At 27.8% G+C, this 16,434-nt stretch overlaps 1 protein-coding gene across 7 annotated transcripts in view; it reads right to left on the minus strand.

The window, feature by feature from the left end:
- The window catches only part of LOC107449700 (zinc finger protein rotund), a 558,914-nt gene that overhangs the window by 272,329 nt on the left and 270,151 nt on the right, over positions 1-16,434 (minus strand). For all 7 annotated transcript variants that reach the window (XM_071187674.1, XM_071187671.1, XM_043043922.2 and 4 more), the window contains one exon: positions 8,343-8,510. In XM_071187674.1, coding sequence (XP_071043775.1) covers positions 8,343-8,510 — 168 coding nt within the window. The remainder of the gene's footprint in view (positions 1-8,342; positions 8,511-16,434) is intronic.

The following is a 16,434-nucleotide window of genomic DNA, read 5'->3' on the forward strand; positions in this document are numbered from 1 at the left end:
ATTTTTTAATCATTATTGAAGTATTCAATTTACATTCTGAAACCTTTCTTTGCAAGTATATAAACAATAAAACAGATCCGAAATAATTATTTGCAGCTTGAAATTTTATAATTAACTTATACTTGGATTAAAATTTGACATTGAACTCACCAAAGATAATTTATCAAAAGTAAAAATTTAATTAACTCAAAGATAATTCATTAAAAGTGTCTTTGTTGAAAGTGTTAAATGTTTGAGGAATGATTTGTCTCACTCATTGCAAATATGTGTTTAAGAATCACATTTTTAAGTTTAAAAAAAAGATTGCGGTAAAGCCGATGTCTCGACGAGTTACGAAATAAACATAATTGTTATATAAAGAATCAATTGTTTCAAAGAAATATTTCCGAAATAACTTTATTGAACAAAATTTATAACTAAATTTAATTGTAGGAAAACGTGTAAAATTGAAACTTTTGTAAAGAAATAATGGTATTCCCTTAGGATTAGAAGTAACAAAATACTTTATCCATTACCATCAGAGTAATTTCGAAGGAGAATTCAGATTTTTGCTTCTCAAACTAGCATTGATAGTTAGATAACTGACATTTTGGTATTCTTTGCAATAAGTAGTTCCACTTTTGATGAAAGGCATTAAAAATAAAAAATAAAAATTGCTTTGAAAAATTACACGAATTTTCGAAAATTTGCAGGAATTAAAACTGACCAATTGCTATCGTTTAAATTAATCACCTTAATTTATAAGAATTAATCTGAAATATTAGATTGATAATTGAATAGCATAAATGAAATATATATATAGTTTGCTTAGAAAAATAATTAAAAAAGTTCAAAAATTTATGTTGACGTTAACTGATTAACAACTCTTGTCCAAGCAAAGAAAAGCAAAAATATTGTGGATTAATAACATCTTGTGATGTCTATCAATTCATTAGACCATGAAACATATAAATTACATTAGTTAAATTTTTACATTCTTAAAAGTGTACCTTTTAATAAATTTTTCCTAAAATAAATTAAAGATATATGGAACTAATAACATCTGTTGATACAATATTAGAAATATTGTCAAAGGACTATCTTCATAATTTTCTAAATGGGAAATGTGTAAAAATGTAAAAGTAAACATTTTATTAGCTTATGTTTATTTGATCTTGAAATGAAATTATTGAAAGTAATTAGGTCTCTCTTCTATTATTTGTTACAACTCATAATAAGTAAAGAGGAATTTTAAAAAATGCCTTGATTAGAGTTAATGATATTCAAAGGAAAAATTTCTCAGTGCAGTGAATATTACATTGTTCTTGATGCTTTTTTAAGCTCAACGCTCAATGTAAATTTGAAGATTTATTTTATATTATTTGTTAATCTCATTTATCGTTGTTTTATTATCATGAAGCAAATATTATAATTAGTTTAAGAAAATTAAGGAAATAATATGGAACATATTATTTTTTAAATTATAAACGAGAAATATATGTGAATTATTTAAAAAAATTGTTTGATAAATAGATATAAAAAAAATATCTAAATATTTAAGAAAATAATTGCTGTTTATAATAATACGCTTAATAAGGACCCAAAAGTTTGCGGTTATTAGTTAACATCAAGATCCAGATAACAATTAAAATATAAATATTTCATTTATAAATAAATAAACTATGAGCATGATATATTAATTACGGCTAAAAATTTTGATTTAAGGACAATAGCAAATATTTCAACTTTTATTTCTGTAATATCATTAATAAGACTACAAAATGCTTAGAACTTCACTCTTTAATTTTAATATAATAGATACATTTATTAAATTTCTTATTTCGAAAAAAAAATATGTTTAAACAATAACTATATGAGAAAAATGAGGTGAGAAATAAATTAATTTGCTATCAAATGATTATTTTCAGATTTGAAATTAGAAATTAAATTTAAAGTAATGTAATTTAATTAATTTAATCTTTAATATAATGGATTCATACATTAAATTTAATTTATTACTTCGAAAAATATGTAATAATATTAAAACTATGACAATATGAGAAAAATTAGGTTGAGAACCGAATGCATAAAAAAACTAATATAAATAATTCCTAAATAAAAATTTTTTAAAATTCCATTGCCTATTTTGGAAAAATGTGATATTTATATCATGACTAATGGAGAGAAGAAAAAAGTTTAGAAACTGGGAGTAAAAAAAAAGTAATGTAAATAAATGTTCAAGATAAATTAACTAATCAAATTTTAATTTCCATTATAAAAAGAAGAGCAAGTTTAGTAGTCTTTACAATTAGTATGACTCACATGCATATATTAATTTTAATTTCAAAATTAAAAAAAAAATATCATAAATAAATACATAGAAAAATAACATTGGAAACTGGTTACGTCAGGCAATGTAACTATATCTTAATTAATAACGCAATCACAATTTAGCTTTGAATAAAGATAGTTTAATAATTAGGTGATTTTAAAATATTGAATGAATATTGTCTTATTCCAAAATTTCCTAACGACACAGAAATAGAGAATATTAAGAGGCAAGGTGGGAAAAGAAAATATTATTTAAATATTGCAACTGGAATATATTTTATTAATAACACGCCACATCCGGCGAAAAGCACATAGAGAAAAAAAAAACAAAGAAAAATTATTCTTAGAACCTAACACGTTTGTTTCACATTTTTAAAAAAAAAATATCAGGAAAGAACAAATACAAAAGAAAGAAAGACAACTACTCAAGCATAATATGCTAAACCTCACAAATAAATGTTGGAACTGGTCTGAGAAAAATTTGAATTCAAGTAACACACAAGAATTCAAGGTCAAAAAATTAAATCAATATTCACATGAGTGTAAACTGTAAACTAAATTTTCCCACTGTGTCTGGATATTTTTTTTATTAGAAAGTTTAAGACTTGATTTTTTTCCTTCACAACTGAAATTAAAATAATTTGTTGTGAAGAAATGAAACCTGTTGTTAGCTGTTATTACAAAAGCTTTTCCCTTATACGTTGAAGAAAAATGAACAAAAAATTTTTCTCAAAAAATATGAACAGCAATGAGTCATTTTAACAATATAAATTTTATTTTAACTTTAAAAGAGTATAATCAAATTTTGAAAGATTTTCTTTCTTTTTTTTAAAAAAAAAGGGTTGCAGTGTTCTTTATAAACTAATGTTCAAATTTTTAAATCATAAAAAATTTTCAGTCTGACACCAAATAAACACTAGCCTAAGTTTAAACCGAAGTAATGGGCTCGGTAAACGAAATGATCGACACCGGCTTAGAACCTAACTGAGATACTAACTCCAAGCTCTACTCAAGTAAAAATTTCACCGAATTCTAAAAAATTTTAGGCGATAGAATTAAAAGGTATTCAATTTAAAAATAAAATTTTATTTTAGAGCATAACATTTGAAGAAAAAAATTTTAACGAATATATTTTTAAAAATATTGAAATTGTGCAAGATCAAGGTGGCAGGGAATGATAAAAATTTTCTTTTTTTTTATCAACACCATTTCTTTTTTTTTTTTNTTTTTTTTTTTTTTTTTTTTCACCATTATCTTTCTTTTGGGTATTTTCAATAGTTTCTATAGCTTCTGAGTTCTTTTCCAGTAGCGCAATCAAACATAGGTTCAAGACTGTAAATAATCCCGGTTCAAATTCCAGTCTAAAGTATTGGCACTCGAGGTGGCTGTACTTTTGTACGTAAAATCCCTTTTTCTGTAAAATTTAATGGAACAAAAAAATCTCACATGCCGTAATATTTACAGTGATACTATAATTTCACTGAATCATTGTAATTAAATAAATATTACTCTAAATATTAAGGCATAAAACTTAACGTTAAGAAAGGATTTTCTGGTAAAATGGATTTTACGGATGCTTTACTCAGAATGCCAGTGTTTTATACCGTTAATTGATCCGGAATTTTTTACAGTGCGTACACGTACAAATGTAAAATAATAAGTCCAAGAATCGTCGTAATATTAATTCGAGGGAGATTTTTATTCACCTGAATTAAGTATTTGTCTGAATAATTTTCATACGACCGACGATTTTTCTTCTTTTAACCCATAGGATGTAATATTTAATATGCCGTAATATTTACAGTGATATTATAATTTCACTGAAACATCGTAATTAAATAAATATTACTCTAAATATTACGGCATATAATTTGACGTTAAGAAAGGATTTTACGGTAAAATGGATTTTACGGATGCGTTACTCAGGATGCTAGTGTTTTATACCGTTAACTGATCCGGAATTTTTTACAGCGCAGACGCGTACAAATGTAAAATAATAAGTCCAAGAATCCTCATAATATTAATTCGAGTGAGATTTTTATTCACCTGAATTAAGTATTTGTCTGAATAATTTTCATACGCCCGACGATTTTTCCTCTTTTAACCCATAGGACCTAACATCTAACAAACTGCAGTTATAGTCAATTAAATCTTTCACCTCCAACTCCATAGCTCATGTTTAAACAATATTTATCTTAAAATTGCAAGTGTATTAATATTTAATCTGTTTTATTTGCTTACATCATTTCCTCTAAAATTATAAATGTTACAACTAAAGGAAACTAGACTATGTATGATATAAAGAATTTAATACATAATATAATATGAAGTAAAATTTAAAACGAGAAAAAGTAATAATTGATAGGACGACTGGTCTGATAAGTGCACACTTATAAAATTTGAAAACGAATTAAACAAATTTACAAAATGTGCAAAGTTAAATTTTGATAATAAAATTTTTGTTGATGTGATAAGCAGAAAAAAAAAGTTTTATTTTTACTCAAATTGCTGCGATAAATCAGTAACATTTTATGTTAATGTGAGTGGAAAATGTACTAACTAATAAAACAATTGCACATGATTCAATTAAACTCTGTTAAAAAAAAAGAAGAAAATCTCAGCGAATGCGAAAAGCCTAATCATTTACCTTTAAATGATACAATGACAAAATTAGTATTTTTATAATTTTAACGAATGGAAATTTTATTTAAAATAAGTTTCTAATTTAATTAACCTATTTACTCGCAAGTAAAATTCTTCCCGTTTAGTTTGGCGCAAAAACCACATTATCAGATTTATTTGTTCTTTTTCATACAAAAAAAAAATAAAATAAAAAATATATCGGTTGGAAATTATTTACATTGTTACACTTTAAATAAACGTGAAACAATAAATAAAGACAGATTTCTCCAATTAAAACCTCACAAAGCACTCTAAATTATTGATCTTCTAAAATTCACGAATTTAATTATCATTCCAACGTAGAAAGAAAATGATTTAACAAAAATAAAACTAAAGGAAAAAATGTACAATTCAATCGAAAATAAAATCCACTTCAGGAATATCGACGTGAAAAGAAGAGGGTCCCTCAAAAATTCTACCACGATAAATCTGTTCTGTAGCGTTACGACTAAAGAGAAAAGAAAAAAAAAAATCGGGGACTAGGAAGCGCACGTAGTCCAAAGGAGGCAGTTTGCAAGCTCATCTTATATTGTCGCTTATTCAATGTGAAAGAGTAGAGAGGAAGGGGTTGAACAGCTGGAGCTTGTAAGCCAAACACATAAAACCCCTTTCGTCTAATATCTGGCTTAGGGCGGAAGAGAATCAAATATTTGCACTAGACTAGATTGTAACTTTAACAATGGCTTCTAACGCGAGAGTATTTTTGAAGACAGAACTAGCAGACCCTTATTTTTGTAAATATCTGCGAACTTTTAAACTTCGCATTATAATTGGAAAGTATTATTGCCCTAAAACCTTAAATGGATTGTGATGTGTAAAGTGTTTTCTGGAGAAAGATTTTGTCGCCCGATTGAAGAGTTTGCGAAAGTTGCGTCGGGGAATTATCTCTCTGGCGAAATGTATCTAGTGAAGTGGGAAATCTTTTCAGTTTGCGTGCGAATAATTGAATAGAATTAGTGAGAATCAGAGGTGATTATCTAATTAGTTATGGATGCGAGCTAAACTGTAATGTGACGATTAGTTTTAATTTATTGGAAAATTAATAAGTTAACTAGTTAGAATAATTTAATAAACGAGTCATTAAATTGTGCTAAAAATACGTGTTACGTACATTCTGACACACGTGTTACGTACGTTAAGAAACACGTGGTACGTACGCTTTGATATATGAGATAGATATGAGTGTTACGTTAAAGAGGACCAAACAAGTACTTTTTTTTTCTAAATATTTGGGAGCTTTTGAATTTCACATTATAATTTAAAGATATTATTGCCAAACATTTTTTTTAAATATTTTGTGATATTTAAAGTGCTTTCTGGAGAAAGAATTTGCCACCTGACTGAAGAGTTTGAGAAAGTTGCACAGGAAAATTATCTTTCTATCGAAACGAATGTTGTAAAGTTAGAAATTTTACAATTTTCACGTGACTAATAGATTAGATTTAGTAAGAACTAGGGACGATTATCTAATAACTTATGGTTCCGATAGAAAATTTAATATAACGATAATAAGTTTTAATTTATTGGGAATTAAAAAAAGTTAGCTAGTTAGTTAGAGAAGAACAACTATAAAAACAATAGAATAGAATAAACAAAGATAATTTTAGTACATAGATTTATCTGTATTAGATTATAATAAGAAATATTAATTATCACACTAGAAACAATTTAATTTCGGGGTACAATTAAAAGAAATTATAATTTTCTCATCAATCTAAAGTTATAAAATTTTTCCAGGACACTTAAAATAATAAAAATTATTGCTCCAATTTAATAGTTAATTTAATGTGAATTTAGAAGATGTGATTGTTTTAAAATTATTTTATCTAAATGTGTTAGAAATTTTAGTTAGAAATAGTAATGAAAACAAGAGAGCATTAAAAAATATTAAGTAAATTTATGTACAGATATGACATTCCTTTTATCATGAATTTAAAAATAAATAAAAGTTGAAATAATTTATTGTATTTTCTTCGCTATAAACAAATTTACTTAACTTTATCAAAAACGATATGTTCATAATAAAAATACATCAAAAATTGTTTGTAAATAAAAAAAGTAAAGAAAGAAATCCAAGATTCACATGTAATATAAAAAAAATAATAAAAAGAGATCGATTCAAGTGAGCAAAAGCTCAAAGAATGAAACAAAAAAGAACAAATCGCGTTATATCACTACCTTTATAATTATAGTTGTCTTGGTACTTTTATCGCTTTGTTCTATAGGGAAAGTATTTCCGCCCCAGGCATTTTGTGCAAAGAGAGGCCATGATGGGCAATGGCCGAAATTTCCCCACGCCCTGGCGCCGAATTTCTCATTGTTCGCAAACAACGAACGAAAAAAAAAATTTTTGTTAAAAAAGAGGACTATCAGCGGACACACGCAAAGCCAGTAGCTAGAAGCCATTTGTAAAAGTCCTCGGGTGTCATACCTCTAATAATCCTACCAGTCAAAGATTACGATTCATTTACGTGCCTTTCCCTATTTTAGGATCCAAAAGTGTTCCGTGGTTTTATAAACTTTCTCAGAAACTTACTTATTAGCATTGTTTTTTTTCACTTATTTTTTTATCTTGGAATTGTCCCCACAGCGAATTTTGTAACTATTTTTCTTTGATAATACGCACGTTAAGACATAAAATATCATAAGCCAACAAAAAAAAGCTATATTTTTTTAGCTATATTTATTTTAAAGGAAATTAAAATTTAGTTTGAAAGCAAGGAATACTTTTTTATAACTTAAATAGAAACATAACAATAAAAATATGAGATAGCAATCAAGTTATAATTCCTGAGGTCTAAAGTAATTAAATGGAAATGTTAATGCATTAAAAATTACCAAATAATTCTATTATAAAAACATTTTAAAATTAATATTAGCAAAGTATGCACTTTTATTAAAACAAATAATCGCATTTTAGGGGTATAATGTTTAGGGGTACACCATCCTGAGCACATTGAAAATTCACAACGTTAGTAACTTTTTAAATTAATATTGCACAATATTTTTAATATACTATAGCAATATATTTGAATGAAATTTTCATTTTTCAATCAATTCTCTTATTGATATGGCAATAATTAAGAAATTGAATTACGCTAATAGTTTTTGTGACTGAAGTGACTAGTGAAACTAAGAGAATGAAGTTTTCTGCTCATGACAAAACTTCGAATTGATTTGAATTTCGAAAAATCATTGTAAAACTTATAAAAGAGAATGTAAACTTTTATAAAATGCAAAAAATTAATTTTCGATTTCTGGAAGGGTTCAGGGTGGTGTTCCTCCTAAAGAAGCACAATTCAATTATCCTTTTCCACCCTGATTTTTCAATTAAATTCTAATTAACTAACCTCACTCCCGTTCCAGTAATGAACGTCGTGTGGGTTGGGTTGTGCTTGCTCGGCGGACATCATGGACACCCAATGTGCCGCCAGGTTTGAAGGAGATAGTGGTCCGGCATTTGTTGAAGAGGGTAGCCCATATGCCTTGCTATGAGAATCCGGAAATATCAGAGCCTTCTAAATAAAAGAATAAAAAAAATTAGTGTTTATAAAACAAGTTACAAATATACACATTTCAAGATATTGTCAGTTGAAAAATTTATATTAGTTCGCCAAAGATGAAATTTGCTGGTTAGCTATGCCAACTTGAACAGTTTATTATTTGACAGCCGTTTATTATTTTACCTTTTATTGAAATTTAAATATTTCATCAGCTGAAAGATATCCTCGGATATTCTTAAAAAAAATATTAAAGACATTATTTTTTTAAAAGCTACTTGTATTGAATATGGTACTATTATGAAATATTAATTCTCTCATAGTACTATGGCCCAGCAGATCAAGCGAAATAGTAATGGTGTATTCAGCTCTAGTATTAGTTGGCTTTAATATTAGTTGAATAAGAATAAATTCATTAAAAAAAAAAATTCGAAGCGTAATATTAGCCATAAAAGTTTGCGCTGAGTGTCTGTGCTTTAACTCAGGTAAGATGCATTATGATTTTATGTAATCCGGCTTATCGGTCACAAAACAACTATGCTGTAACTAACTAGACTAGACCAAATGATGCAAGAACCTAAGAATATCACACATTGTTCAACATATCGTCTCCTGTCTTATTGCAGGGCAATCAAACCATACACTGCAAAAATTGCTGTAATAAAACTACAGGAATCGGAATTTTTTAATCATCTTTACTAGACCTAGCTCTCAAAGTCAACAATTTCTTTCAAAATTTGGATAATTTTTATAGTAAAACAATTCAATTCCGAAAATGCTAAAAAACTTGCCTTCCCGGAATTTATTGTATCTCGTTCATTAGGGTTTTATTCCACTTGTCTGAACAACCTGTCACTTACATGGCAAAAATTGAGATGAATGAAATAGTTTTGTAAGCTATCAACCAACTTTCTATAAATTTCATACTTGACCACATAATAATTAAGAAATGGAAAACGCAGCTATGCAATAGCTTAGTTAACACTCTCAGAAAAATTGTCTCGACGTTGAACAATATTGAACCATAATACCGAGTAGTTATCTGCAACCTTAATAAGGAGTTGAATTAAACCTTTTTTTTCGTTCAAGTTCAATAAGAGTCAAGTATAAGAGGAATGACAATTTAACATGGTACTGTATCAAGGTTGCAGCAAACTTAAATGATATTATGGAAGCTCCACAATTTCTTTCAGTATATGGGGGGTGAAACACCTTTAGAATGGAACATCTTATTTATCAAAAGGAGAACAATAAAGAAAACAAATAAACTATCGTGAAAATACTATTATGTCATCTAACTCTTATAGAAATGTGTACCGTAGAAGCTTGAAATGAGATGGGTTCATGAGAAAGTTTACATTGTGTTTTCAAACTAAACGAATATACAGAAATCCATTTTGTTCAGTTATTAAGTGTTAAAAATGTGAAAAATTAAGTGTAAAAATTAAGAAACATTAAACACGTTCATGGGTTTTTTATTTTATTAAATAAGTAATATTTTATTCGATCTTCTTCATCGCAAGTTTTAGCATTATATCTTCGCGAATTTTGGTCCTTTTCTATCATAGTAATTAACGAGTTTAACTGATTTAAAGTGTTCGGAGTTGAGTGGGTTGAGACTCATCTCTAATACTAACCTGCCAAAATGGAACTAATTTCTCCCAAAATTTCGGCTTATCTATGCAATTAGAGTAATTATAATATCGAAATTATAGAAAAAGATATGATCACTGCCCAATAAAATTGGTTTCAGAGTAAGAAGAAAAGATAAGCAATAAATCAAAAAGTATAAGTAAAATCAAGCAATTTTTACTAAATAACTAATTTGGATTCAAATGGTATTTATACTATCTTCATATCTTGTGTGAAATAAAAAAAAATTATTTGATAAAATGCAAGAATGCAAATGTAATAAAAATTATCAAACCCTATAAAAGCATTAGAATAGCTTAAGTACACGGCAGTATAAAATTTCAAAAATATTTAAATTAATCATAACATCTAAACTTTTTTTAACTGAAATAATAGGAAATGCAGAAAAGTGAGTTAATCAGGTTAACCTATGTTTCAAATATTTATTTAAAACAAAATATTTCGCTACATGAATTTTGAAACCAAATATTTATTTTAAATCTAACATAGGTAAATTATTGTACTTTATATTTTGCAGCATTTTTATTTTTACAAATTAAAAAAAAAAAAGCAAACAATATATAGAAAAATGAGAAAAAAGTAATGAAAAGAAAATAGAGAAAACCTTAAAAAAAAGAAAGAGCTAGCGCATTTTTTTAAAACAAAAACATTCTATTTTTTCCCCCAGAAAGTAAACATAAATATAAGTGTGAAAAAAATCCGATTTATAAGTTTTAAACACGATAGTATATGCCTTCATTGATAGCAGCAACAAATCAAAATGAAAACGTGAGCCACTTTTTGCCAATCTAAAAGATGTTTGAACAAGCGAATAAATGTAGATTCACACTCCTTTATCTATTACCTACTCTTAAACGATTAAATGGCCATTGTGCGTTCTATTCAACGTCTTTTATTCTGCAGATTGTTTCATTTTTTTTATCATTTCTCCTAACTCCTGGATGATAGAAAAAAAATCTCCTCTAGCCTAGTTGACATTACAGCTGACAGTTTCCTTTTCCTTTTTCTTCAGCCCTTCACCCACCTTCACCTCCTTCATCGCAACCAATTAAGACTGTCATATAACAATCAACGTTTAAGAAAAAACGCGCATGAAGTTGAAAAAAAAAAGACTGATTTAAAGTATGTTTTAATTTCCTTCATTTTTAAACTGAAATCATCGTTTTCTTTCATTTTCTCACTCTCTTTAACAACTCCGTAGCAAGTAGCACCGAGGGTAGGGTAGGGGTAGAAAAAAAAGAGGGGGAGTAAAAAATTATTAGCGTCTTCAAATCATCAGCAACAGTTTTTGAGAATCTTTTTTTTTTCCTTCCTTTTTTTTTTTTCTTCTTCATTTACTTAAATGAGTATTAGAAACAGTTCTGAAGGATGCGTTTCAATGAATTCATAACTTATTTGTCTTGTAACGAATGCAACTGTATCAAAAAATGGAAAATTGGCGTAGCCAGTTTTTTGGAAACTTTTCGTTGATTGCCTTTGTCTGTGGTTTATAAATATTTATACATGTTTGATAGACACAGAATATTTCATGCTTAGTTTATCTAATTGAAAGACTTTTTCCTTCAAAATAAAACACTTTTTTTTTCTTTCTTTTTCGAGCTTTGCGATTTTAAACAGAATTTGTGCGATAATGAATTATTATGTGATGAAATTACATAGGTTACACGAGTAATTAATAGTTTTGACAATAAATAATCAGTTTCTGTTAGTGAAAGAAAAATTGTTTTCGAAATGTTCTTTCAAAGAAAGAGTATAATCAATTTTTTTTTTTTTACAGCGAGCAAGACAAGTTGTACAAAAACATAAAAAAGAAAATGCAACTTTAAAAAAAAATCAGCTTCTTTTTTTACTTTGTAATTGCATTAACAGTCAGGGCGGAATTGTTGCAAATTATTAGCAAAATAACTAAATTTGTATTTTATAGATAATTGTAATTTATAGACTTATAGATTAAATTTGCAGTTTATAGATTTGTAGTTCATAGTTATATTATCTAGTGATCAAAAGTTGAGTGTAAACAAACTATCCTTTGTAGCAGTCGTTTGATATTTTAGATTCATTAGTATTTTTTTTATACGATTTTCAGAACATTAATTAAATCCCCAGACAAAAAAAAAAAAAAAAGGATTTAAAAAAAAAAGTTATGTACTTTTAAAAAGCATAAATAAATGCTTTGAGTTATAAGTTAGTGATGTACGTTTTTAACTATACGCATAGAAAAAACTTTATACGTAATCTGAAATTAAAACACGCACGTAAATTACAATTAAAGCTTAAACTTTGTCGCTACATCTTTATTAATAATTCAAATAAAAACGTTGATTAAATGAGTGTGTTGTACACAAAACTTCACCCAAAACAGTAGCAAATAAGATGAAGACATCAACCGTGACATCTTAATATTTTATTCCCATCACGCCATGCAAATGATTCTTCAGTTTTATATCATAGATTTTATCGCAACGTCAAAACAATTGAAAAAAATGTGCATATAAGTGATAAAAAGTGATGTTAGCACGCGAGCTACCAGATAGAGAACCATAATTTTTTACACGAGTGATAAGAAACTTAAACATGATAATATCTTCAAAAAAATTAATTCAAGCGTATAACAAATAGAACCACTTTAGTGAAAATTTATTCCGTAGTTAAATGTATACTTTATTTCTCTTTTAAAAAGTTAGCATATTAGTGAAACAGATATTTATAATGTGACAGGAATTTTTATTATAAAAAGTGCAGTTTGTTTCTTATTTGTAATTTTCTCAATTATTTTAATATGGTTCTAAAATTGTCTTTGATGATTTTTATATTTAGTTTTTTTTAAAACGAATCATTAAATTCTTCCTTTAGGATTTTCTCAATTACTATAGTTCTAAAATTGTCCTTAATGACTTTTACGTTTAGTTTTTTAAAACGAATCATTAAAATCTTCATTTATTAAATATATTCACAGAGATTAATTTTGAATATTTGTTTTTTTTAATTAAATTTAAATACAATTTCCAAATTTATCTATTCCAGAAGATAGGAAAAATAAATTTAGAAATTGCAATTAATTGTACATTTTTTTTCTTCACATTTCCTATATCTTGCAAAATAGCAACTAAAGCAAAAAACATAATAAAAAATAAATAAATCCTATGTTTATGCTGCTAATCGCGGATTTATATACGTTATGTTTCATTCTGAAATTTAATATTTCTAAGTAGAAGCTTAATTATTGTCAGAAGAAGATGCCATCTATCTTTGGAAGAAAGGTTTTCTTCAGAATATATTAAAATCAGAAAATAGCAATGCATTCAGGAATCATGTCAATGTAAAATGATATGTTTAAAACTTAAAAAATGCTATATTTTTAATTATCCTGACTGAATAAAAAAAAATACAGCTCAGATTCCATAGTTAAAAATAGATCAAGTCATAACGTCTCTTTTATTAATTAAAATCTTAAATCTAATCTCTAAACACATCTAAATTGAAACGATTATCTCCGAGGCAAGTAGAAAATCTGGCGTATTGCTTCAATTGGATGCCATTGGCAACAAGGGGCAACTAAAAACCAAAAGATTGGCGAGATGCTGGAGCAAGAAGAGGATCATCTTTGGCAAGACATTTTTCTTACCAGTAACGACACGGTTCTTTCTTTTCTTTCTTATTTACGAGCAGAGATTTCAAAGGGGTTAGTGTATTTTAGCCAAAGGCTATGGCCATCTACAAGACGATTAGCTTTCGCTCTTAAAAATTAACTCGCGCAGTTCAGTGTGGAAAAGGACATGGAAAAAAAAGATAGGGAGCTGGGAAGCACGATCCGTTCCAAGAAGTGGTTGTAAATGAAAATGGCGAGCCATTGAACTCTTGTAAAAAGGACTAGAGTGGTATTAACGACGACATCTTAACTGGTTTATTGAGCATTTCATTACTTTTGATCTGAGGGAAACAACGCGGTCGAATTGAGTAGTCATTTGTCTCAAGGCGGTTGCGTTTCCCGAGCTTGTTTCCTCTTCTTTTGAATCGCAAATTATTTTTCAGAGTAGCCTCTGGGCTACAAAGGGAACTGAACCGACGACCTTGGATAGAAAGGGGTCAGGTAAGACCTCAATTGAGGACCACAAGGACGCTACAATCGATGAGCAAGTAATTTGACTTTAAGTCACATGGTCAATAAGAAAATGAAAACATTGAAGATGTCGCTAGCAGCAATTAGACGTAAACATTCTTAACGTTTTCTTTTTTTCTACAAGCGTTTGTAGAACTGTAGAAAAAGTTACAAAAATTCTAATTACTCAAACTTACTTTCATTCATTTAAATCTTATTCAAATTTAGCTTATCAATGAAACTTTCAGTTTGAATCTAATACGAGTGTTTGAAATAACGAAAAAATATTAATTTAATACAGCTAAGATGTACATTTTTACCATGCAGGAATGTCTACATGTAGTGATGCTTGGCCGTTATCGGAGCTATTTTTCAATAGTTTCGCCTCAGTAAAAGTGATACTTTTCCGTATAGACATGCCAAATAAAACATGTGATTGATATACCATAAGTCACCAAATAATTGAGCAAATTTGTGTAGACGTAACTCCTTAATATCATAAAAATATCAAAAGAAATGCTTTTGTGTCAATAATCGAACAAATAAGGATGCTATTTGCACGTAAGACGTTACTAGAAAAAAAAATAAGAGGGAGTTTTCTAATTGCAAAAATATACTTTAAACAAGGGGTCCTTTACGAATAATAGAAAAACTGCTCTTTTCCGTAGTATTAAAAAGAGTTCGATTATTATGCCGTAGTCGGAACTAAAATCCATAGAAATATTCGGAAATACTTACAGTAGTTTACATGTGATAACGTAGAAGAAAATTAATAGAACCATGCGTAATGCCTAAGAACTTAATTGAAGAATAAATTGAAAAAATAGTAACTAAGCAATTTCATAACTGAAAAAGACAGTATTAAACTATTAGAAGAGACTGATAAGCATAATGAGCTTAGAGAAAAATTTCTCAATGAAAGTATAATAGATCAGTTAATACCATATAATAGATACTATTAGAGAGAAATAATAATAATTGAACGATTCTCGAACCAAAAAACTTGGTACTAAACTGAACTGATTACAATATACGTAGAGACAAATCTTACTTCTATAGCGCGGCGTCTGATCATTTAATAACAGATTATTGATGCTATCGGGAAAAACAGTGAAAGAATGACTCAGTATTAAACTTATACAAATTCGGAAGAAATTGAGCGTAAAGTAAAGTTTGATTTCAAAATATAATTAAGGAAAAACCATTTATAAACAATAATACGCAAGCTTACATGGACTAATAATTCGAATAAAGACAACTATTGTTACAACAAAACAAGCGAAGTTTCAAGCATAAATATCATTAAATGCAGCAAAATAAAAAAAGGAAAGTTAACATCTCTTCATTTAAGTGAATCTCGATGCATTTTAAAAATATAACACAAACATTTATTGTCAATAGCTTTTTAAAATAGATATTTAATTATTCTTAATGAGGAGCAAATGAAATCAACAATTACGAATGCTTAAACGAGCCGGAAATATTTATATTTCCCTACAATTTTAATTTTACGAAATGTTAACGCACTTAAATGGGTAAATTTAAGGCATTATAAAGGTATCAAGACACAACAACTTACAACAAAAGTTAATTATCAAGCAACTTATCAGTTTCATCCTGAGCTTCGCCACTAAATAACTGAAATCTACGCTTTAATACAAGAATAAAATGATTTCTCTTCACCAACTTAGGCTCAATGGAGAGAATCTTTCTTAAAAGTGCCGACTATTCAAACTCGTAACTGATAAGGGAATTTTCAGTATCTTAAGCAACTCTTTCCATTACTTACTAATTGCATAGATAAAAATGATAAAGACTCGTCATCTAAGACAATTTTACTTTCCATCGGTAAATGTATTGTTGCAAGCTAGCAATACTTCTTTTTAATCCTCGACAATTAGACATCAAATCGAGAACGTACTTTAAAATTCGATTTTTAATGAGCATAAGGTGGACTGAAAGCATGATTCAGGACTTTTTTTCTTTTCAAAATATGTTTCAATTGCATAAATTAGCCAGAGTTTTAACAAAGTATACTACAAAAATAAAACGAGTTTAAGATATAAACTTAAGCTGGATTTGCAACTTTTGATTTCGGTACAAGGGAAGATTTGTTGAGGTTAATTAGGAGTATTTCTTTTGAAAATATAGATGAGCTGAAGTATTTATTTCGCACATAGTTTAGAACGA

This window comes from Parasteatoda tepidariorum, chromosome X1 (assembly GCF_043381705.1).
Source record: "Parasteatoda tepidariorum isolate YZ-2023 chromosome X1, CAS_Ptep_4.0, whole genome shotgun sequence".
Taxonomy (NCBI): domain Eukaryota; kingdom Metazoa; phylum Arthropoda; class Arachnida; order Araneae; family Theridiidae; genus Parasteatoda; species Parasteatoda tepidariorum.